Source organism: Rhinoraja longicauda, chromosome 11 (assembly GCF_053455715.1).
Source record: "Rhinoraja longicauda isolate Sanriku21f chromosome 11, sRhiLon1.1, whole genome shotgun sequence".
NCBI classification, from domain to species: domain Eukaryota; kingdom Metazoa; phylum Chordata; class Chondrichthyes; order Rajiformes; family Arhynchobatidae; genus Rhinoraja; species Rhinoraja longicauda.
In genome coordinates, this window is record NC_135963.1 from 13,279,432 (window position 1) to 13,302,389 (window position 22,958).

General features: G+C 43.7%; 1 protein-coding gene across 3 annotated transcripts in view; it reads right to left on the bottom strand.

Annotated features, from left to right (window-relative positions):
- Positions 1–16,515, bottom strand: part of LOC144598302 (dihydropyrimidine dehydrogenase [NADP(+)]-like) — a 658,512-nt gene extending 641,997 nt beyond the window's left edge. For all 3 annotated transcript variants that reach the window (XM_078408282.1, XM_078408283.1, XM_078408284.1), the window contains exon 1: positions 16,347–16,515. In XM_078408282.1, coding sequence (XP_078264408.1) covers positions 16,347–16,385 — 39 coding nt within the window. In that variant the 5' untranslated portion in view covers positions 16,386–16,515. The remainder of the gene's footprint in view (positions 1–16,346) is intronic.
- Between the last annotated feature and the right edge of the window lie 6,443 nt (positions 16,516–22,958).

Genomic DNA, 22,958 nt, shown 5'->3' on the forward strand with positions numbered 1-22,958 from the left:
AACAATAAAAGCAAACCACTTTATCCAAAAAATATATAGTTTATGCAGATTGATTTTTACCAAGGAATGTGTTTGAAACCAATTGGAACACCGAGACCGCAGGCTGGATTGAGAAGGGAACCACCCACACAATGTCTCTCTGGCTGGGAGCAAGTTTGTTTTCAGGCATACAATGCCTACAGTTTCTCCAGCAAGCTGACTGTAATACATTCAGTGCAATCGTGCTGCTGTCTTCTGGAGTCGCTGCCTTGATCTTAAATATTTCCACTATATTGGATGAAAAATTCTCACAGCAAACCCGGGCATGCCACAGTGATGAACCACCAGCTACTGTGGATTTGCAATCTCAGCAGAGCAGAGAATGGAAACAAGAGACCTAACGCCACATTCACAACTCGCGATCAATATGTCATTTTGTGCAATCGCCCATGCTCTGAAATGTATATCCTAAAGTAAATTTAATGAAACTATCTCAAAGAAGAAAAGTGCACCAGAGAATCACCGAAAGTGAAATGATTTTAACTCCAGAAAGAGAAAAAATAATGACACAAGTTGCAGAAAAAAACAACTTTGATTTTTTTTCTTCCCTTTTCTGGACAATCGACAAAGAATGATCGCAATTTAAATTTGGCTGCATCAGTCAGAGTGGTCACCTTTTGGCTTCAATTTGCCTTTTTAAACTGTTTTTCCAGCAGCAGGCAGCTGAAAAAGATGTAGACTACCACCCAAGCACATCTGCTCTGCAGATGGAGACAGGTTGTCACTTGTATTATTGATTTCAATTTTAGCATTTATGATCCGACTTAGTTTGATGAGCTGTGGCCAATTTGGATTAAATTGAACAAGCTAATCACTATCTGCGATGGCAATTATTTCGAGGGTAAATAATAATTACCTTTTCGTTATTAATGAACAAGAAACTGCAAGAGCAGACTATCTCTCAGTAATCAAAGCAGATGGGGAAACACAACTCTGAATATCACTCAAATTTTAAGTAGATTTTTTAGATTTAGAGATACAACGCGGAAACAGACCCTTCGGCCTACCGGGTCCGTGCCGCCCAGCGATCCCCGCACATTAACACTATCCTACGCACACTAGGGACAATTTTTTTTACACATTTTCCCAGCCAATTATCCTACATACCTGTACGTCTTTGGAGTGTGGGAGGAAGATCTCGGAGAAAACCCACGCAGGTCACGGGGAGAACGTACAAACTCCGTACAGACGGCGCCGATGACCCGCAGATCGAACCCGAGTCTCCGGCGCTGCATTCGCTGTAAGGCAGCAACTTTACCGCTGCGCCACCGTGCCGCCAAGTAGAGCCAGGGAATCTGACGAAGATTTAGTTTAGAGATACAGCCTGAAAACAGGGCCTTCAGCCCACCGTGCCGCGCTGAGCAACGATCACCCGTAGACTACCTCCATCCTACACACGGGGAACAATTTACAGAAGCCAATTGACCTACAAGCCTGCACGCCTTAAGAATGTGGGAAGAAATCAGAGCACCCGGAGAAAACGCACGCGGTCACAGGGAGAATGTACAAACTCCATACAGATAGCAGCCGTCGTCAGGATGGAACCCAAGTCTCTGACGCTGCAAGGACAGGCAGCTGGAATGGGCACCAGACTTCTCCAACCCTGTGGTGAATAAATGGAATTCTATTGGTGAAGGCCCCACAGACGGAATATTGCAACCACATTTTGGCACCCATGTTGCAAAAGATTGGTGCACTTTGACGAGCAAAAATGCAAGCCGCAGCCAACTGCTGCATTGGAATCACACCTCTAGTACTGCAATGTTGAAGAGGTTGATTTCGGAGTCACTGCTTGCTTTCATTGAAGTCAGCTCTGTGCAGAGCAAGTCGATGGCTTCCACTTCAATACTTTCTTTAGTACCTATTAGTACTATTGGAACAGTGACTATTAGGGGTGACCCAACCCCATTCACGACCCCTTTTCTCAGAAGTGGCTACTAGGACTACCCCTTGCTGCTCATAAGGTCATAAGGTCATACGGAATAGGAGTAGAATTAGGCCATTTGGCCCATCAAGTTTATTCCACCATTCAATCATGGCTGATCTATCTCTCCCTCCCAACCCCATTCTCCTGCCTTCTCCCCATTACCTCCGACACCTGTACTAATCAAAAATCTATCTATCTCTGCCTTAAAAATATCCACTGACGGCCTCCACAGCCTTCTGTGGCAAAGAATTCCACAGATTTACCACTCTCTGACTAAGAAATGTCTCCTCATCTTCCTAAAAGAACATCCTTTAATTCTGAGGCTACGACCTCTAGTCCTAAACACTCACACTAGTGGGAACATCCTCTCCACATCCACTCTTTCCAAGCCTTTCACAATACTGTATGTTTCAATGAGATCCCCCCAGATTCTTCTAAACTCCAGCGAGTCCAGGCCCAGTGCCGACAAACGCTCATCATAGGTTAACCTACCCGAGATCATTCTTGTAAAAAGTGCAGTGAGTGTCTCCAAAAAAAAAAGTTATTCCCGTCACTGGGCAAGATTTTCTTTGACATCGTTTCCCTTCACCTATGACCCCTATCACCAAGGAGATCAAAGACCACAGGACCTCGGTCCGCATTAACAAAACTGATCTCCCGGTGGCCAAGCACTTTAACTCCCCCTCCCATTCCCAGTCTGACCTCTCTGTCATGGGCCTCCTCCAGTGCCATAGTGAGGCCCACGTGAAATTGGAGGAGCAGCACCTCATATTTCGCCTGGGCAGTTTGCAGCCCGGTGGTATGAACGTCAACTTCTCCAACTTCAGATAGCTCCTCTGTCCCTCCCTTCCCCTCCTCCTTCCCAGATCTCCCTCTATCTTCCTGTCTCCACCTATATCCTTCCTTTGACCCGCCCCCCTGACATCAGTCTGAAGAAGGGTCTCGACCCGAAACGTCACCCATTCCTTCTCTCCCGAGATGCTGCCTGACCTGCTGAGTTACTCCAGCATTTTGTGAATAAAGACCACAGGAATATGGGAACACCACTACCACTGAGTGCACTTCCACTCACCATCCTGAGTATGTAGCAGGGCATTTTTCATTGTAATTGGAGGCACAGTGGTGAGGCTAATAAAGCTCCTGCCTCACAGTTCTAATGAACCAGGTTCAACCCAGGCCTTGAACGCTGCCTGCTTGAAGGATGTTTCTCTCTGTAATAAAATCTGGGTTTATTCTGGGTGCTCCAGTTTCCTCACAGATCCCCAAAACATGCAGTATGTTAGGTTAATTGGACATTGGGGTGAGTGTGTGTAAGGCGAGCAGTTGAATCTGGAGGGAGTGGGTGGAAAATGAAGAGAATGCAATGAGATTGGTGTAGGATTACTATAATGGTCATTGACGACTCAGACAGACTCAGTTGCATTCTGTGCTAATGATTGTGGCCTATTCCTGGCACTCCCTTTCCAATAGCTTAGTGGGAGCACCTTCACACGACCCATGGCTCATCAGCACTGATTAATGGAGGCCTTACCAGCGACAATCACATCCCACATATGATTAAAGGAATAGATTTAAAAAAACATTAAGTAGTGGGATTAAAAAAAATAACATCAGGACAGAAGTTCACCAATGAAAAAATAATCCATCAGATGCAATAGTCACAACAATTTTGTTATCAGGGAAGATCAAATCTGCCATTAACCTGAAGCAGTTATTACTGATGACTAATCTGCTTTCAAGAGCGTCAAGAGTTATTAATTGTCATATGTACAAAAACAGAACAATGAAACTCATACTTACAGCAGCATTAAAGTTCTGCAAACACTGTACTCAACAGATAACATGATAAAAAAACAAGAAAAAGTTCAATAAATGTTTAAAAAACCACCATTCATGCAAAACAAAACTCCAAAGTCCCTAATGCGACCAAGATAGTTTATTGTTTAGGAAGGAACTGCAGATGCTGGTTTACACTGAAGATAGACATAAAATGCTTGAGTAATTCTTTGTGCCCTTCCATATCTCTAGTTTCCCTCTCCCATGACTATTGAGGGCGTGCAGCGTAGGTTTACTAAGTTAATTCCCGGAATGGCGGGACTGTCATATGTTGAAAGACTGGAGCGACTAGGCTTGTATACACTGGAATTTAGAAGGATGAGAGGGGATCTTATCGAAACGTATAAGATTATTAAGGGGTTGGACACATTAGAGGCAGGAAACATGTTCCCAATGTTGGGGGAGTTCAGAACCAGGGGCCACAGTTTAAGAATATGGGGTAGGCCATTTAGAACTGAGATGAGGAAAAACTTTTTCAGTCAGAGAGTTGTGAATCTGTGGAATTCTCTGCCTCAGAAGGCAGTGGAGGCCAATTCTCTGAATACATTCAAGAGAGAGCTAAATAGAGCTCTTAAGGATAGTGGAGTCAGAGGGTATGGGGAGAAGGCAGGAACGGGGTACTGATTGAGAATAATCAGGCATGATCACATTGAATGGCGGTGCTGGCTCGAAGGGCCGAATGGCCTACTCCTGCACCTATTGTCTATGTCTATTGACTCTCAGTCTGAAGAAGAGTCTCAACCTGAAACATCACCCATTCCTTCTCTCCAGAGAAGCTGCCTGTCCCACTGAGTTACTCCGGCATTTTGTGTCTATCTTCAGTTTTTAGTTTAGTTTGGTGTTTGTGTTCAATTGCCTGATGGTATTTGGGAAGAGGTTGTTCCTGAACCTGGAAGTCAGTTTTTTAGATACCCATACCTCCTTCCCAATGGCAGGGGTGGAAAGAGAACAGGGTGGCGTGATTCCTTGATGATGCTGGCTACCTTTTGTGAGGCACAGCCTCTTATAGATCCCTTCAATGGTGGGGAAGGTATCATGAGATATGCTGAGAAATCAATGATATCTTCCCTCATTTTTTGTAGAACTATCCAAACCAATCCCAGGTTATTCCAAGCAATATCCACTTTTAAAATACAGCTTTAAGATTTCACCATACAAGAGCACAATATTCTGCACACCACAATGGGCGGCACGGTAGCGCAGAGGTAGAGTTGCTGCTTTACAGCGAATGCAGCGCCGGAGACTCAGATTCGATCCTGACTACGGGTGCTGCACTGTAAGGAGTTTGTACGTTCTCCCCGTGACCTGCGTGGGTTTTCTCCGAGATCTTCGGTTTCCTCCCACACTCCAAAGACGTACAGGTATGTAGGTTAATTGGCTGGGTAAATGTTTTTTAAAAATTGTCCCTAGTGGGTGTAGGATAGTGTTAATGTGCGGGGATCGCTGGGCGGCACGGACTTGGTGGGCCGAAAAGGCCTGTTTCCGGCTGTATATATATGATATGATATGATAATGAAATCTTTTGACAGCCCTATTATGAGAAAACCTGGATAAATGAAATCACTTACCTTCATAGCAGATAAAGCATGTGTCCTACAAGGGCATTCTACATCAAGCAAGATTTAATGGTGTGAACTTGCCCGCTGTGGATTCTTGATAATGCTGCTTAACAAGGCAATGAACTGAGATGGAACTACCAACAAAACATGTGTAAAAAGGAACTGCAGATGCTGGTTTAAACCGAAGATAGACACAAGAAGCTGGAGTAACTCAGCGGGACAGACAGCATCTATGGAGAGAAGGGATAGGTGATGTTTCGGGTTGAGACCCTTCTTCAGACTAGTTAGGGAAAAGGGAAACGAGAGATAGAGACGATGATGTAGAGAGATAACGACCAATGAATGAAAGATATGCAAAAAAGTAACAATGATAAAGGAAACAGGCCATTGTTAGCTGTTTGTTGGGTGAAAACGAGAAGCTGGTGCGACTTGGGTGGGGGAAGGAGAGAGCGAGAGGGAATGGCAGGGTTACTCGAAATGAGAGAAATCAAAATTCATACCACTGGGCTGTAAGCTGCCCAAGCGAAATATGAGATGCTGTTCCCCCAATTTGCATTTAGCCTCACTCAGACAATGGAGGAGACCCAAAACAGAAAGGTCAGTGTGGGAATGGCAAGGCGAATTAGATATTGTGTTTGGTACGCAGCTAAACTCAATCACAACGTTGTTCTTATGACTCTATCTTTCAGCCTTTACTTTCACTCTACATTACATCCTGATTTCCATTCTAACTCCCTGCAGACACCAGGCCTTTCCTCTGTCCAGCAGTTTGCATTGATGGCACAAAGTCATCCCCTCTGCCTTTACCTCTCTGGACTCTCTGAAGTGCCTGCAGGTATCCCACGACAGTTTTCCATCTCTCTGGCAGCATTGCATTGGAGTGAAATAAACAAGATGGTGCCCACTTGGACATCTCTCTGATCTTCAAACCTTTGATCTGCTTCCAGCCCATATTATAGTCCCCATCCATGTAATTTTCATGTCATTCAGACTATTCAGTAATTCGCGTAACAAATGCCTGGAAAATACTGACCTCTTACCCAGAACACCTAATGTCTCTTGCTTTGCACCAATATTGTCAATGCCAGACTCAATTGAAATTAACTGAAGATTGAAAATATCTCAATTGAAGTAATAATTCATGCTGAGCCTTTTACCTTCCAAGTTACCTATGGATTATCATCCAATGGTACAGCTGTTGTCCTGAAACTCTGGTGAACTGGTTCTCCAATTCCATCCAAAGCATTTATAACAACACAATTGAATCACATACTATCGAGGACTGTGAATATTCCCATTGCTTTGCTCTTCTTCCAAATGATACTCTAGATATGGGCCATTCACAAACGACTGTCCTTTCCTTTGCCCTTCACCTGGTCCAACTTTGTAGATCACTTCTTGTGGTGGCTTGACACTTGGAGAGTTACCATTGCAAATCTGTAACATCTTTCAAATAATTCTCTTTTTTGTCTCGATAACATGAAAGAAGTTGCATTCTTTGTTGAAATTGCCAACTTGTTCCACAACAGGACACAAATTGCTGGAGTAACACAGCAGGTCAGGCAGCACTGGAGAACATGGATCGGTGACATTTCAGATCAAGACCCTTCATCAGTTATGTAACATGGATAGCATACAAGTAAGATAGAAACAAAAAGCTGGAGTAACTCTGCGGGTCAGGCAGCATCTCAGGGGAAAATGAACAAGTGACATTTCGGGTCGAGACCCTTCTTCAGTACCACAGCACCACTGCTGGTAATATCGCCTGTTCATTCACTACCATTGACCACGGGCCTTCACTCTTTACTCCTTCCTGTGTTCCAAGAGAAACATTCCCACCGTGGTTCCTTGGTTCATTCCATAGTCGCAATTAACACAACCCTCTTTTTCCATGGCAACTTCCCTTGCAATCACAGCAGAAGCAACACTTGCTTTTCGCTTGGAAAATGTGTGGCACCCACACTCATGCAAGTGGCAACACCAGGGAGATTTCCAGCATTTCCACGCACAAAGCTACAAACTCTTTAATACCTAAAGTATGCAACCAGATCATTCCTCTTAAATGGCCAGGATTTTCATTGTAGCTGGTAAAGAGAACCATTAATCAGTCTGAGTTTTAAGAACTGATTATTACCACTTGACAATAGTCTTCTTAAATAATGTTTAGTAACGAAATAATTGAATACCAATGATGGGGTTTGAACAGATCAAAACAGCAAAGATGCTCCGAGTTCATGGAGAAACATATATTTTTTAAGTCCATCTTATTTGTTGATCAGAAGAGTCAATAGACAATAGGTGCAGGAGGCCATTCGGCCCTTCGAGCCAGCACCGCCATTCAATGTGATCATGGCTGATCATTCTCAATCAGTACCCCGTTCCTGCCTTCTCCCCATACCATAAAAGTGCATCATGGACTTCCCTGTTGCCCTTGCAGTCAGATGTCTCCACCTACCCCATTGATACCTGAGCCTAGTGATGTTCTGCCTGGACTGCTTCTGGTAACCTTTCCCATCCTGTTAATCCCTTCCATTTTCACAGTAGAACTGTGTTGATGCATAAGAAAAATATCTCTCAAGGCAATTGCACTTTTTTTTAAAAACTCAACCTTAGTTTGATACAGGATAATATTATGTGTGTCAGCAAAGAGGCTTGATAAAGGTCACCTATGCCCAATGGGACAGAAAATCTTTTTAACAGTTGTGTTTCTGACTGGTCCTTTAATGGCTGTTTCAGTACGAATATCAGGAGGGTCAGTAACCATCGAGAATTAGGATTTTTTTTAGCTTCACTATAATTCAGAGGACAAAGGATTTGGAACAAGGTGTTTGAGTGTGACATTGAGTGGCGTTATAATTATTTGAAATAGAAACATAGAAACATAGAAAATAGGTGCAGGAGTAGGCCATTCGGCCCTTCGAGCCTGCACCGCCATTCAATATGATCATGGCTGATCATCCAGCTCAGTAGCCTGTACCTGCCTTCTCTCCATACCCCCTGATCCCTTTAGCAAAAAGGGCCACATCTAACTCCCTCTTAAATATAGCCAATGAACTGGCCTCAACTACCTTCTGTGGCAAAGAATTCCACAGACTCACCACTCTCTGTGTGAAGAAATGATGGAGCATCCTTTAAAGTTGCATCCCAAATGTTTCCAGACCGCTTTTGTAAACATTTCTGAGTCAACGTAACACAGAAGAATGGTCAACTGGGTGCAAAAAAAGTATATCCTCATTTACAAGCAATGTAGAATAGTGAGGTAGCATGGTATTAATGCAGAAAGTAATGGGCAGGCATTTGTGATGACAATAGACAATAGGTGCAGGAGGAGGCCATTCGGCCCTTCGAGCCAGCACCGCCATTCAATGTGATCATGGCTGTTCATTCTCAATCAGTACCCCGTTCCTGCCTTCTCCCCATACCCCCTGACTCCGCTTTCCTTAAGAGCTCTATCTAGCTCTCTCTTGAATGCATTCAGAGAATTGGCCTCCACTGCCTTCTGAGGCAGAGAATTCCACAGATTCACAACTCTCTGACTGAAAAAGTTTTTCCTCATCTCAGTTCTAAATGGCCTACCCCTTATTTTTAAACTGTGGCCCAACAGTTGTTCTGGACTCCCCCAACATTGGGAACATGTTTCCTGCCTCTAACGTGTCCAACCCCTTAATAATCTTATGTTTCGATAAGATCTCCTCTCATCCTTCTAAATTCCAGTGTATACAAGCCTAGTCGCTCCAGTCTTTCAACATATGACAGTCCCGCCATTCCGGGAATTAACCTAGTAAACCTATGCTGCACACCCTCAATAGCAAGAATATCCTTCCTCAAATTTGGAGACCAAAACTGCACACAGTACTCCAGGTGCGGTCTCACTAGGGCCCTGTATAACTGCAGAAGGACCTCTTTGCTCCTATACTCAACTCCTCTTGTTATGAAGGTCAACATGCCATTGGCTTTCTTCACTGCCTGCTGTCAACACTCAAGATTAATACAAGTTGGTATCGTGTTCAGCATGGTCATTGTGGGCTGAAGGGCCTGTTCCTGTGCTGTACTGTTCTGTATTCTAGTAAATTTGCATTTGCTTTATCACCTGTATATAATGTTAAAAGGTTCTCATCTCTCTGATGAATAGCACTGCCTCGTCAAATGTAGTTAAGATCCAATTGATCATTTTTTAAGAAGTGATTTAGTTATCAAATCAGTAATCAAGGAGGGACACACAGATGGTGCATATCGTGCTGTACGCGTAGAAAGAATGTGATCAAAGGAAGTCCTTGAACAATGTGGGAGTAAAGCAGCGAGGCTAGAAATGTGTCACTTCGACATTCAATACTTTTAACCTGCTCTTATGACTGTGATTTTGCCCGAAGTAACCCTTTAAAAAAATTGTTGAATTTATTTTTATTTTAAATGCCAAAACGCATGCGTTCATGTTAATAGAAACTACCACAGCAGCATCAAAAGTATTTCATCTGCGGTACCTTCAGTCAGCTAGCTGCATCGTGGCACCACAGCTGATAAAGTAGAGCCATCTGTTCTTTGGAACCTGAAGCCATTAATTCATGGTCAATGAACTGTGATTCTGCCACAGCATCCTAAGCTTGAAAACTTGGAAGCTACGTTTAATCCTTGACTACATGGAGCACTGGGAGAATCACGTTTCGAGTGGCTGAACAAGCGACAGCTCCTCGACTGGTTGAATTAGAGCAGACTGCAGCCTTTCACTGCGACAGGCCCAGTACATCTAAAAATCACGGTTTTCAAAGCTTGCTTTTGTCACAAACGGAAAGGAGCAGGCCACAGTTCCAACTTGGCCAACAACCCGACGGTATGAACATTGAGTGTAGGAAGGAACTGCGGAGGCTGGTCTAAACCGAAGACAGAGACAAATTGCTGGAGTAACTCAGCAGGTCAGGCAGCAGCTCCGGAGAAAAGAAATAATAATAATAATAATAATGCATTTTATTTATATAGCGCTTTTCATATACTCAAAGACGCTTTACAGAGATTTTGAGAACATAGGGTAATTAATAAATAGATAAATAAGTAAATAAATAAATGAACAGAGAAAGGAGACAGAAGGTGAGGTGACCTTCAGTGGTTGAAGGCAGTACTGAACAGGTGAGACTTCAGTGATGTTTTGAATGTGGTGAGTGTGGAGGAGTCTCTAACGGTTTGGGGTAGTGAGTTCCATAGGGTGGGAGCAGCGATGGAGAAAGCCCTGTCCCCCCAGGATCTGAGTTTGGTCCGGATGTGGGGGGATAGGATATTGGCAGCGGCAGAGCGGAGGGTGCAGGTGGGAGTGTGCCTTTGGAGGAGGTCAGTCAGGTAGGATGGGGCCAGGTTATGGAGGGCTTTGTATGTTATGAGGAGGATTTTGTACTGGATTCTCTGGGGGATGGGGAGCCAGTGGAGTTTATAAAGGACGGGGGTGATATGGTCACGGATCGAGGTGTGTGTGAGTAGACGGGCAGCGGAGTTTTGAATGTATTGAAGTTTATTGATGATTTTTGAGGGTGCGCTATAGAGGAGGCTGTTGCAGTAGTCCAGACGGGAGGTGATGAAGGCGTGGATGAGGGTTTCTGCAGCTGTGGAGGAGAGGGATGGACGGAGACGGGCAATGTTTTTGAGGTGGAAGAAGGCTGTCTTTGTGATGTGTTTGATGTGTTTGTCGAAGGAGAGGGTTTGATCAAGGATGATTCCAAGATTCCGGATGTGAGGTGAGGTGGATACTGGGAGACCATCAATGTTGAGGATGAAGTTTTGGGTGGATTTGGTGAGCGTTTTTGGACCAATGATGATGATTTCAGATTTGTTGCAATTGAGTTTGAGGAAGTTTGATTGAAGCCAAGATTTTATTTCAGTGATGCAGTTTGTCAGTGTAGAGTGTGTGGTGGGGGGGATTGACTTGGTGGAGATGAGGAGCTGGATATCATCGGCGAAGCAGTGGAAGTTGAGACCATGACGGCGGATTAATTGACCAAGGGGGAACAGGTAGAGGATGAAGAGGAGGGGGCCAAGGACTGAGCCTTGGGAGACACCTTGGGGGAGAGGAGCAGTGGGGGATTTACAGATGTTAATGGAGATGAACTGGTGTCTGTCAGAGAGGTAAGATTTGAACCAGGATAGGGCTGTGCCGGTGATGTTAAGGGAGGTTTCAAGTCGGGTGAGGAGAATGGAGTGATTTATGGTGTCAAAGGCGGCGCTGAGGTCAAGTAGGATGAGGATGTTGAGGTTGCCAGCGTCGGAGGAGAGGAAAATGTCGTTTGTGATTTTATAGGTGACGCTTTGTGTCGAGACCCTTCTTCCTTCGAACTGAGTCATGCTAGAGCTTGGTTTGGCAACAGCTCTATCCAAGACCGCAAGAAATAGCAGCAAATGTTGGACGCAGCCCAGACCATCACACAAACCAACCTCCCTTCTATTGACTCCATTTATACCTCACGCTGCCATGGCAAGGCCAGCAGCATAAACAAGGACGAGTCGCATCCTGGCCACTCCCTCTTCAACCCTCTCCCATCAGGCAAAAGGTATAGAAGTGTGAAAATGCAGACCTCAAGATTCAGGGACAGTTTCTTCCCAGCTGTTATCAGGCAACTGAATCATCCTACCGCAACCAGAGAGCAGTCCTGAACTACTGTCCACCTCTTTAGTGTCCCTTGGATGATCGTTGATCGGACTTTGCTGGCTTTACCTTACACTAAACGTTATTCCCTTATCATGTATCTATACACTGTAAATGGTTCGATTGTAATCATGTATTGCCTTTCTGATGAAGAGATAGCTTGCCACAAAAGCTTTTCACTGTACCTAGGTACACGTGACTAAACTAAACTAATCATCGTTATTTTTTGCGTTTCTTTCACTCGTTTGTTCTAGATCTCTCAATATCACCACCTGGAGACATGCCGAACTTCCTAAGCCTTTCAAGAAGGGGGCTGAGAACATATCCTTGCAGAGCCCCCATGTGGAGGATTATCGTAGGCTTTGATTTGTCCCCTATCCTCACTGGTTGGGGTCTGTTGGTCAGCAAGTCGAGGATCCAGTTGCAGAGATGAATGCTGACACCAAGTCCCGCGAGTTTAGAGAAAAGCTTGGAAGTTACTGCTGCATTCCTCCAGCACCTTGTGTTGTTATTTGTAATTCAACATCTGCAGATCCCTGTGCCATGATTTCACAGGCAAGTTTAAAAAGCATCAAGTGAATTGGAGCTTTAATCTCCCTTGAACAATTATGCTCTTTCTTCAAGTCGAATAAAGTAAAAACACGAGCCTAGATGTTATAGAGCTGTGTTTTAGGCGCATGCTTTCATTAATGGATCAAGGACCAAAAGCGAATTTGGTTCCCAGCCCAACAGTGCATGAGGAAAACTATTTCTTCCTCAACTGTAGGTTGGAGAGCATCGATGGTTGTTGAGCATGGGGGAAGGAAAGGATCAGCAGTGGGAGAAGCTATTCTTAAGTTACAGGTGCAGAATTAGACCATTCAAGTCTACTCTGCCATTCAATCATGGCTGATCTATCTTTCCCTCTCAACCCCATTGTCCTGCCTTCTCTCCATAACTCCTGACACCTGAATTTATACGTCTACCCGTGGCCTGTGTGGGTTTTCTCTGGGTGCTCCAGCCTCCTCCGACACTCCAAAGACGCGCAGGTTTGTAGGTCGACCGGCCTCCGCAAATTGTCCCTAGTGTGTAGGACAGAACCTGTGCATGTGAAGGGCCCGCCTCCACGCTGAATCACCAAACTAAACCAAACATGGTGGGCCGAAGGGCCAGTTTCTGTGCTGTGTGACTACAGCTGCGAAAGGGGTACTTTATGGGATCAGATCATTGATCCCTGGGCAGTGACAATGAACAGGTCCACAGGGAAGTGCAGGAGGAAATTTGCAACACGATTTACCAATGATCCTAGGATCATGGCATCCATTGTGGACATCAGGGCCATATGATCTGACAAGTAGATTTTTTAGATTTAGATTTAGATTTAGAGATACAGCGCGGAAACAGGCCCTTCGGCCCACCGAGTCCGCGCCGCTCAGCGATCCCCGCACATTAACACACTATCCTACACACACCAGCGACAATTTTTACATTTTACCCAGTCAATTAACCTACAAACCTGTACGTCTTTGGAGTGTGGGAGAAAACCGAAGAGCTCGGAGAAAACCCATGTAGGTCACGGGAAGAACGTACAAACTCCGTACAGACGGCGCCCGTAGTCAGGATCGAACCCGAGTCTCCGGCGCTGCATTCGCTGTAAGGCAGCAACTCTACCGCTGCGCCACCGTGCCGCCCGTATTCCCAAGTAATTCCCAAGTATTGTGGGAATGAATCAGGATATCAGAGGTTCATGCAATGAGAGGCAAACAGAACATGTGTGTGGGTGATGTAGTGGGGGAAATCAGGAGCGCAAGATCATTTGGTCGGGGGGGGATCCAAAGGAAAGATAGGTGGATGTAGGAGTTATTACCATGGAGTGCCGGCAATTTGATTGTCCCAGTGGCTACCGACCACAGTCTCATCTGGGAATGAGAGAACTAACTTCTTCAGCAAATCCCCACAGAAACAGGAATTATGTTTGTTGATCAAATACAGATGAGGAAATTGCATGCGATGCACAAGCACAATTCGTGACAAGAAGTTCATAAATTACCTTCCTCCGAGTTTTAAAACAATCTGAAAATGGCCATTATTACGTTTCATTCATTCATGGTGCATTTTCTATCGTGTAGTGTCGAAATAGAAGTAAATAGAGGTAAACAGAAGTAAAAAGAAGTAAATACAATCAAATTTCTAGACTGCAAGCACTTGCGCAGAGTAGAAAGCAGTGTAGATATGTGATAAACTCTCTCCGGCTGTATTTAGCCTGGTCAGCCTGATGCTGAAATGCCAACTGTTGTCTAACTTGCTGCTGAAATCAGAAATCCCACGATCACAATTATTTAGCAATTTGATCCAGACAGTTATTAGCACTGACACAATGAACAGTCATAAGGTCATAAGGGATAGGAGCAGAATTAGGCCATTCGGTCCATAAAGTCTACTCTGCCATTCAATCATGGCTGATCGAAATCTCTCTCCTAACCCCATTCTCCTGTCTTCTCCCCATAACACCTCACGCCCTTTCAAAGTTCTTTGACAGTCTTTCGAAGTCCGTGCAGGATAAGTGTTCCCAACGTAAGTGTTAAACCTTTTAAAACAACAAACTTTGACCAAATTTATGTATTTCTGTGACATATTTCCCTAACTGACCAACAGTTCAGTTGTAATTCATTTACCATTGTGATGAATAAATATTGTTCCATAGAAACTGTTCTGGGGCAACAGACAATAAATTGACAATGTGTTGTACACTCGGAACAACTGTGAATGGATGGTGAGTCAAGTGTTTTAGCTTTATTCACAAAATGCTGGAGTAACTCAGCAGGTCAGGCAGCATCTCGGGAGAGAAGGAATGGGTGACGTTTCGGGTCAGGACCCTTCTTCAGGCTGATGTCAGGGGGCGGGACAAAGGAAGGATATAGGTGGAGACAGGAAGATAGAGGGAGATCTGGGAATCGATTTGCACCAGCATCTGCAGTTATTTTCTTATACTAAGTGTTTTAGCTTATTGGATATTTTCACCATAAAGTACACGTGACCTCTATGGGGTTAAAGTCTTGTTTGTTCAATTATTACATTTTAACTAGTTACATTTTAACTTTGAAGGAAGTTTTACTTTGTAACAGAAAGCTAGTTTACCTTGTCCAGAAGGTTATTATTCCACTTGCAATCAAAGGTAAAATTAATCTAAATAAACATTTCATAACTTCCTGTTGATAGTCTTATAATCTCTAAAATATTTGCCAGAGCTTTAATCAGTTGAGATGTTTTGAGATTGGGTTGGTGGGAAATCTATTGGTTACATTTTTGGAGATTATTTTAGCAAAGAGGAGAGAGAATTTGCCTTTTACAGTGCAGTAATCATGAGGATTGAGGGAATATTCACAAGATTTAATTGCACTGAGCTAGAGTTACATTAACTTTAAGTTCTGTGAGTGGAAGAAAAGCCAGACTGAAGTGATTCAAAATTGGAACGCTTGGATTGAGTTTTGAGATATAATGGAGGTACTGATCTGGGTGATGTGGTAACTCATAAGGTGAGACAGTTGTCTCAAATGCTGACAGTTTAATGGAATTATAGAACATAAGTACGCTTAGAGGAACTCCAAGTTTCCAAAATTTAAAGAAGCACAGCACAGCACAACCATGACAGCAGCCAACCTTAGTCTGCCGTGGTAACTGCAAGGAAGAATGGGTAGATTGACTGTCTAGGCAGGAATACAATGACAGCATTTAATCAAGAAGCAACATTAACATTCTGATATACACCAATATAAACACCTGGAGGTCAGTCACAGTGTCAATAGTCAATAGTCAATAGTCGTTTATTTGTCACGTACACATAAATGTGTAGTGAAATGAAACATTACCCGCAGTTGAAACATTAAGACCAATAAGAAAACTACAATTCATTCAAAAACAACAAAAAACACAAAAGACAGACGGACTGCAGGCAAGCCGCAGCTGCGACGGCAGCGCTGGCTCCTCCCTATGTGACTGGGGTATCAGGTAAATATCTGCACAGGCACTCATGAGAAAATGCAAAGAATGGTTAAATTATCCTATAACATGCAACTATTAACAATATCCCAAAAATGATCATTTCTGTCTACACTCGAGTTTGGATGGAATCTTGTACAACAACCCACAGCCATTTGGTGAATTGATAACACTGTAAGTTACACAGAATGCGCAATAGTCCAACAACATGCCATTTTTGTGGCTCTACTTATAAGTCTCAAGTACGGTGACACGGTCAGACAGACACCTGACTGGAAAGACGATTGGACCTCCAACAACAGACAGTGGACAGCTCCCGTAGGGAGGAACGCCCTCCCAAAATAACAACGTTGCTCCACGAAATGAGGACTTGGACGCTTACCTCGATGTCGGGCAGGTCAAAGCTCAACATTCGGGACATGGTCGTGCAGAAAGTTCTCAACCCGAGTGGAAACTTTTTGAAGAAGCAAGAGGAAAAAAAAAAAGTTGTTCACTCGTGAAATGAAGCAGTGAACCGGCCAACACTGGAGTCCTTCCTTCGATCAGCGAATGAGCCAAGAGCGAAATCGAAACTAACAGCCAGCACTTGCGAAATAAAGTTCTACTGGAGGCTGGAATGTGACCAGGCGGAGCGTGTCTCCATAGGTTCAATGCCTCCCCCCCCCCCCCCCCCCTTCCCACAACCAAAGGGCACACAGTAATAAAATAAATCTGCACTTTGATTTAAAAAAATTATGAATCCCGAGGAAATCAAAATCAACCCAATAGCATGCAGCAGGAATAAAAATAACTTAATCAATAAACGCTGATGTGGCCTCAGAGTATTGTAAGATAAATAACTGCAGATGCTGGTACAAATCGAAGTATTTATTCACAAAATGCTGGAGTAACTCAGCATGTCAGGCAGCATCTCAGGAGAGAAGGAATGGGCGACGTTTCGGGTCGAGACCCAGAAGGGGTCGCCCATTCCTTCTCTCCTGAGATGCTGCCTGACCTGCTGAGTTGCTCCAGCATTTTGTGAATAATAATGGCCTCAGAGTATTGTTCGTTTGGCTGCTGAGAGCAAAATACTGCAGATATTGGAAAATCTGGCATAAAAGGGGAAATAAAACGACTCAGTGGGTCGCCTCTTGCCTTGTGGACCGTTCCCACCATGGCACAGTGGCACATCTGGCCCAGGGACCCGAGTTCGATCCTGACCTTTGGGTGCTGTCTGCATGGAGTTTGCACGTTCTCCCTGTGACCGCGTGGGTTTCCTCTCACGTCCGATGGGTTTGTAGGTTAACTGGCCTCTCTGTAGATTGCCTCAAATGTGTTGGGAGTGGATGAGAAAGTGGGATAACATCGAACTAGTGTGAAAGGATGAAGAATGGTCGGTGTGGGCCGAATGGCCTGTTGCCATTCAGTATCTCTAAACCTAACTCTGAAGTATCTTTTGACCCAATTACCTCCAAAGGGATCAACTGACGTGTGGAACAAAAGACTCTATACCAAGGTTTAGTACAACTTAATCTTTATTAACACTCGAGTAACTTAAACATGCGTGCAAACATTTGAATTCTAATAACTTTTCATTTACTTTACTATTTCAACTTATCACTTCCTAAACTAAATCTCAAAACTCATGACTTGGAGTCAGATATTGCCCGTATGAATGAATTGGCCAGATTCACTCCGTTCAAATGTAGGCTTCCCTGAGTTTCGAGCTCAGGTCTCTCCTTCTTGTGATGGCTGTTCCTAGGTTATCGCTGTCAAAGTCTCAGACCTCCCTTCTTTTATACTAATTTTTCCTTTGGAAGGAAATCTCCTGAAGGAAGCCTTTTTTCTAACCCAAGGCTCTCACAATTCTGAAATCAATCATTTTGAGTTGTCACTCATCCAAGTGCTGAATAAATAAAATACATCTTTGTTCCTTATCAGGCTAGGCAGTTCTTAATTATGTTGCCTGGTTTCATATTTTCATTCTCACCATACAGTTCCTTTGCAAAATGGCCATCCCCAGACATCTTATCTTCTCAAGGCCATGCCACATAGCCATGAAGTTACCTTCAGCTCTGCTCTCACCAGATGTCCATCACGGACGGCCATGGTGACGCAGCGGTAGAGTTGCTGCCTTACAGCGAATGCAGCGCCGGAGACCCGGGTTCGATCCAGACTATGGGTGCCGTCTGTACGGAGTTTGTACATTCTCCCCATGACCTGCATGGGTTTTCTCCGAGATCTTCGGTTTCCTCCCACACGCCAAAGACGTACAGGTGTGTAGGTTAATTGGCTTGGTAAATGTAAAAATTACCCCTAGTGGGTGTAGGATGGTGTTAATATGCGGGTATCGCTGGTCGGCGTGGACCCGGTGGGCCGAAAGAGCCTGTTCCCGTGCTGAATCTCTAAACTAAACTAAAAAACATTGAGATAATTGCAACCATGCGTACACCACACAGGGTTGTGAACTTAAGGTCAACAAATAAGATGTAGATCTCCAAGGTAGAGTTCATGGTCATTTCCTTTTGCCAAACCAAACAGAGTGTATCGATGTGTTGTCAAGATGACTGATCACAAAATATAAAGACTATGCATTTCATGAATTAACCCTTGATTAGGATTCATCCAGTCATCCAGTTCAAAGGTATCCTAGGAGGTTCCTCGGACATCTTTGATGCTTGATTTAAAGAAGTTTTGTTCCTGGTAAAAAAACACATCTTTGAGTTCTTTACAACTATGGAAGGATGAAATTTGTTCCATGTGAGGGAAGTTATTGAATTGAAAAGCTGAAGAAGAATCAGAGATAAGAATGAATGTTAAACGCAGATAAGACTAGGTCAGATATCAGGAATCTTTACTTTTATCAAGGAAATCAAATATTAAGTAGCATGATGGCATAGGAAGGAAGATACGTCATGGCACAGCTGGTAGACCCGCTGCCTCACAGCGCCAGAGACCCGGGTTTGATCTGACCTCAGGTGATGTCTCTGTGGAGTTTGCATGTTCTCTCTGTGACAGCGTGGCTTTCCTCTGGGTGCACCGGTTTACACCCATATCGGGTGCGGGTTGTAGGAATTAGCTCTATAAATGTGTAAATGCCTGTAATGTGCAGGGAGTGGGGGAGAAAGTGGGATAGAACTAGTGTGTACAGGAGACCAATGGTCAGCCTGGATCCGGTAGGCTCAAGGACCTGTTTCCGTACTGTATCTCTAAACTAAACATATTTCGATTTTTTAGACGTTAGATTTTAGAGATACAGCGCTGAAACTGGCTCTTTGGCCCACCGCGTCGGTACCGACCAGCGATCACCCTATACACTAACACTATCCTACACACAAGGGGCAAATTACAATTTTACTGAAGCCATTTAACCTACAAACCTGTTCGCCTTTGGAGTGTGGGAGGAAACCGGAGCACAGGGAGAACATACAAAATCCATACAAGCACCCGTAGTCGGGATCGAACCCGAGTCTCTGGCGCTGTAAGGCAACAACTCCACTGCTGCGCCACCGTGCCGTCCCATATTGACGTCTACATTGGTAGAATGGAACCCTTTCTTGTTCACAGAGCACCTAATATTCACATGGTTTTCAATTACATACCCGTCAATTTTGAAAATCTATCAATATCTTGTATTGTGCTGATAACGTGGGGAGCATATCCTCCAGATGTGGCTTGAGATTAATTCAGTATTTGTGAAACAATGCAGTGCCCAGTTGATTTCCATAGATCTAGCAGTTCCCCCCCAGGAATACTTGTTGTCATATCCATATTTAGAAGCAGTTGATTCCTTTTGAGCATTTTATTACATGTGAGTACTGAGGCACTTGTAAACTCTCCGGTTGTACAGGCAGGAGAAAATAACTGGGACGTATAATTGTCCATATAAAATACGGCATGATATGCTGCACAACACACTATTACAGCTAGTATTCCTCCATAATCTGTCCTTGGTTCTTTCCTAGGATTTATAATAAACATTGCTCCTTGAGATATTATCTGAAAACTATTCACTTCCACATGAAAATTGATGGCAGGTATCCAACGCACCCTCACCACCATCCTACTTGACTCTAAAGTAAATAAGCGGAAAGTTCCACCAAGTAGATGTTGGCAGATAGAGGCTTTCATCTACAGTTACCATCACAATCCCCATTTCCTCACTACTAATCCTCTCTCTGGCTGTGATCTGAAAGTAAACAAAACTGTAATGTCCAGGTTCAGCGGCAACCTCTTCCCTACAACCATCAGGCTGTTAAATTCTAGAACCTCCAAATAGGTTTATATATATATAAGTTTATATATAAGTTTATATATAAGTTTAGATATAGGAGAGAGAGAGCTTTTTTTCTGGTTTTTTATTAAGGTTTTACAGAGTACTATGTTTACGTCTTAGAGATACAGCGTGGAAACAGGCCCTTCGGAAAACGAATCCATGCCGACCAGCGATCCCTGAACACTAGCACTGTCCTACACACTAGGCACGATTTACAATTTTTACCGAAGCTAATTAATCTACAAACCTGTACGCCTTTGGAATGTGGGAAGAAACCGGACCTCCCAGAGAAAACCCAGGCTGTCACGGTGAAAACGCACAAACTCCGTACGGATAGCACCCTTATTCAGGATTGGGACCGGGTCTCTGGCACAGTAAGGCAGCAACATTACCGCTGCGTCACCCTGCCGAATATCTGCTGTGCTATGCTGTGCTGCTGCAAGTAAGAATTTAATTGTTCCTTTTTAGGACATATGATAATAAAACACTCTTGACGAGACTTAGCTTCCAACAGGGAGGGGAAAAGGGGGAGGGGAAAGGGGGGAGGGGAAAGGGGGGAGGGGAAAGGGGGGAGGAGAGGGTGCTGCACTGATGCAGGAGAGGTTTGGGCCCAACGGGTCCACTTGGTCTAGTATTTTATAAATCAGAAAGTTTTGAAATTTTGATTAAAATAAACAAAGTACACTTAAAACACATTTAAATAACTTAAGACTTTAAATAAACTGTGAATAAATTGAAAAGGAACTTACCTTCTGCCCACCTTTTTTCCCTGAGACACCATGACCGCACCAGCTCACAGTTCCAGCATCAGGTCTAGAAACAAGGAACTGCAGATTCTGGTTTAACAAGTAAAGACACAAAATGCTGGAGTAAGTCAGCATGGCAGGCAGCATCACTGGAGAACATGGGTAGAGCAAGGGCCTGTTTCCCCACTTTCCACTAGTGGGAGAGTCCAGGACCAGAGGTAATCGCCTCAGAATTAAAGGACCTTCCTTTAGGAAGAAGGTGAGGTAAAATGCCTTGAGTCAGAGGTTAATGAATCTGTAGAATTCATTGCCACAGAAGACTGTGAAGGCCAAGCCAATATATATTTTTAAGGTGGAGATAGATAGATCTTTGATTAGTACGGGTGTCAGGAGTTATAGGGAGAAGGCAGGAAAATGAGGTTAAGAGAGAAGATAGATCAGCCACGATTGAATGGTGGAGTGGACTTGATGGGCTGAATGGTCTAATTCCACTCATAAGTATGACCTTTCGGGTTGGGAACCTTCTTCAGACTCTGTCTGGCCAGTATCAGGTCTAACCTGAGTTCTGTGAGCAGATTTAGGGATCTCATGAGGATCATCCATGCTGCTGCTTCACGTTTTCAAATCCCTTTATCATAAAACCTTCCCTAGCTCTGTGATCAACTCAAACCCTGATTATCTCCAAAGACGTACATGTATGTAGGTTAATTGACTGGGTAAAATGTTTTTTTAAAAATTGTTCCTAGTGTGTGTAGGATAGTGTTAATGTGCGGGGATGGGCGGCGCGGACTCGGTGGGCTGAAGGGCCTGTTTCCGCGCTGTATCTCTAAATCTAAATCTAAAAAAATCTTTGCAGTGCCAATTTTGACCAATTCAACATCTTCATCTTCAATTGTTGCACCATTGATGACATAGTTTTAGTTACCTTGGGTGTTTGTTCTAGATTCACTCAATCTCTACCTCTCTTTCATCATTTATAATTCCCCCAATACTTACTTCTGTGAGTGCTTTGGTATTCTGCCTTGCTACTTGAAAAAGTAATAATTTTCTTGTGCTACTTGTGCTACCTTGCCACATTCTAAGAGAGCTATATCAACACAAGTTACTGTTGCATGATCATTATTTAAGCCTCATTTCACGTTTACACTGTGAATAACATTCAAACAACTCATTCTCAATGGCAGCTCATGGCCTACTTTCTATCAATAGTCATGGTCAATTTATTTGTCACATACACATAAATGTGCAGTGAAATGAAAAATTACCCGCAGTTCAACAATAAGACCAATAAGAATAATCAATAAAAATGCAATAACACATACAATCATAACCAACACCAAACAAAAGAAACATCCATCACAGTGAGTCTCGTCCAGTCACCTCCTCACAGAATGTCTTTTTCTCTTCCCTGCCGTCTTCTCCCGCGGTCAGGCTGTTGGAGTTGCCACGTCGGGGTGGTCGGGGCTCCCGACATTGAAGCCCCCGCCGGGCGGAGAAAATCCCGCGGCCATCCTGCTATAAACATGGTATCAAATACCATCATTGGCAATATCGTTGCAGCAATGCACAGTGGTCAGCTTTGTTCATTGAACCCATCACCCGCAATGGGAATGGAAGGCCCCTCCAAAATTAAAACAAGGAAATCGCCAAAAAGATTGCCAATGGCAACGGGAAGGAATACTAAAAGTTTCAATGGAACAACTATAAAGGGGCAAAATCTCCTCACTATGAAGCCAGCACCTAAATGAATAAATGAATGAATGAATAGGTTTATTGGCCAAGTATGTGCATATACAAGGAATGTGCCTTGGTGCTCCGCTCACAAATGACAACACAACATACAGTTAACAATTAAGAATAAAGCATAAACACATCAAAACAATAAGGATACAACATTACGGTCTAAACATGTGGGTAAAAATAAACCAGAGCATAAAAGAGACCACAGACTTTGGTTATTGAGTAGAACTACTACTCGTGGAAAAAAAAGCGG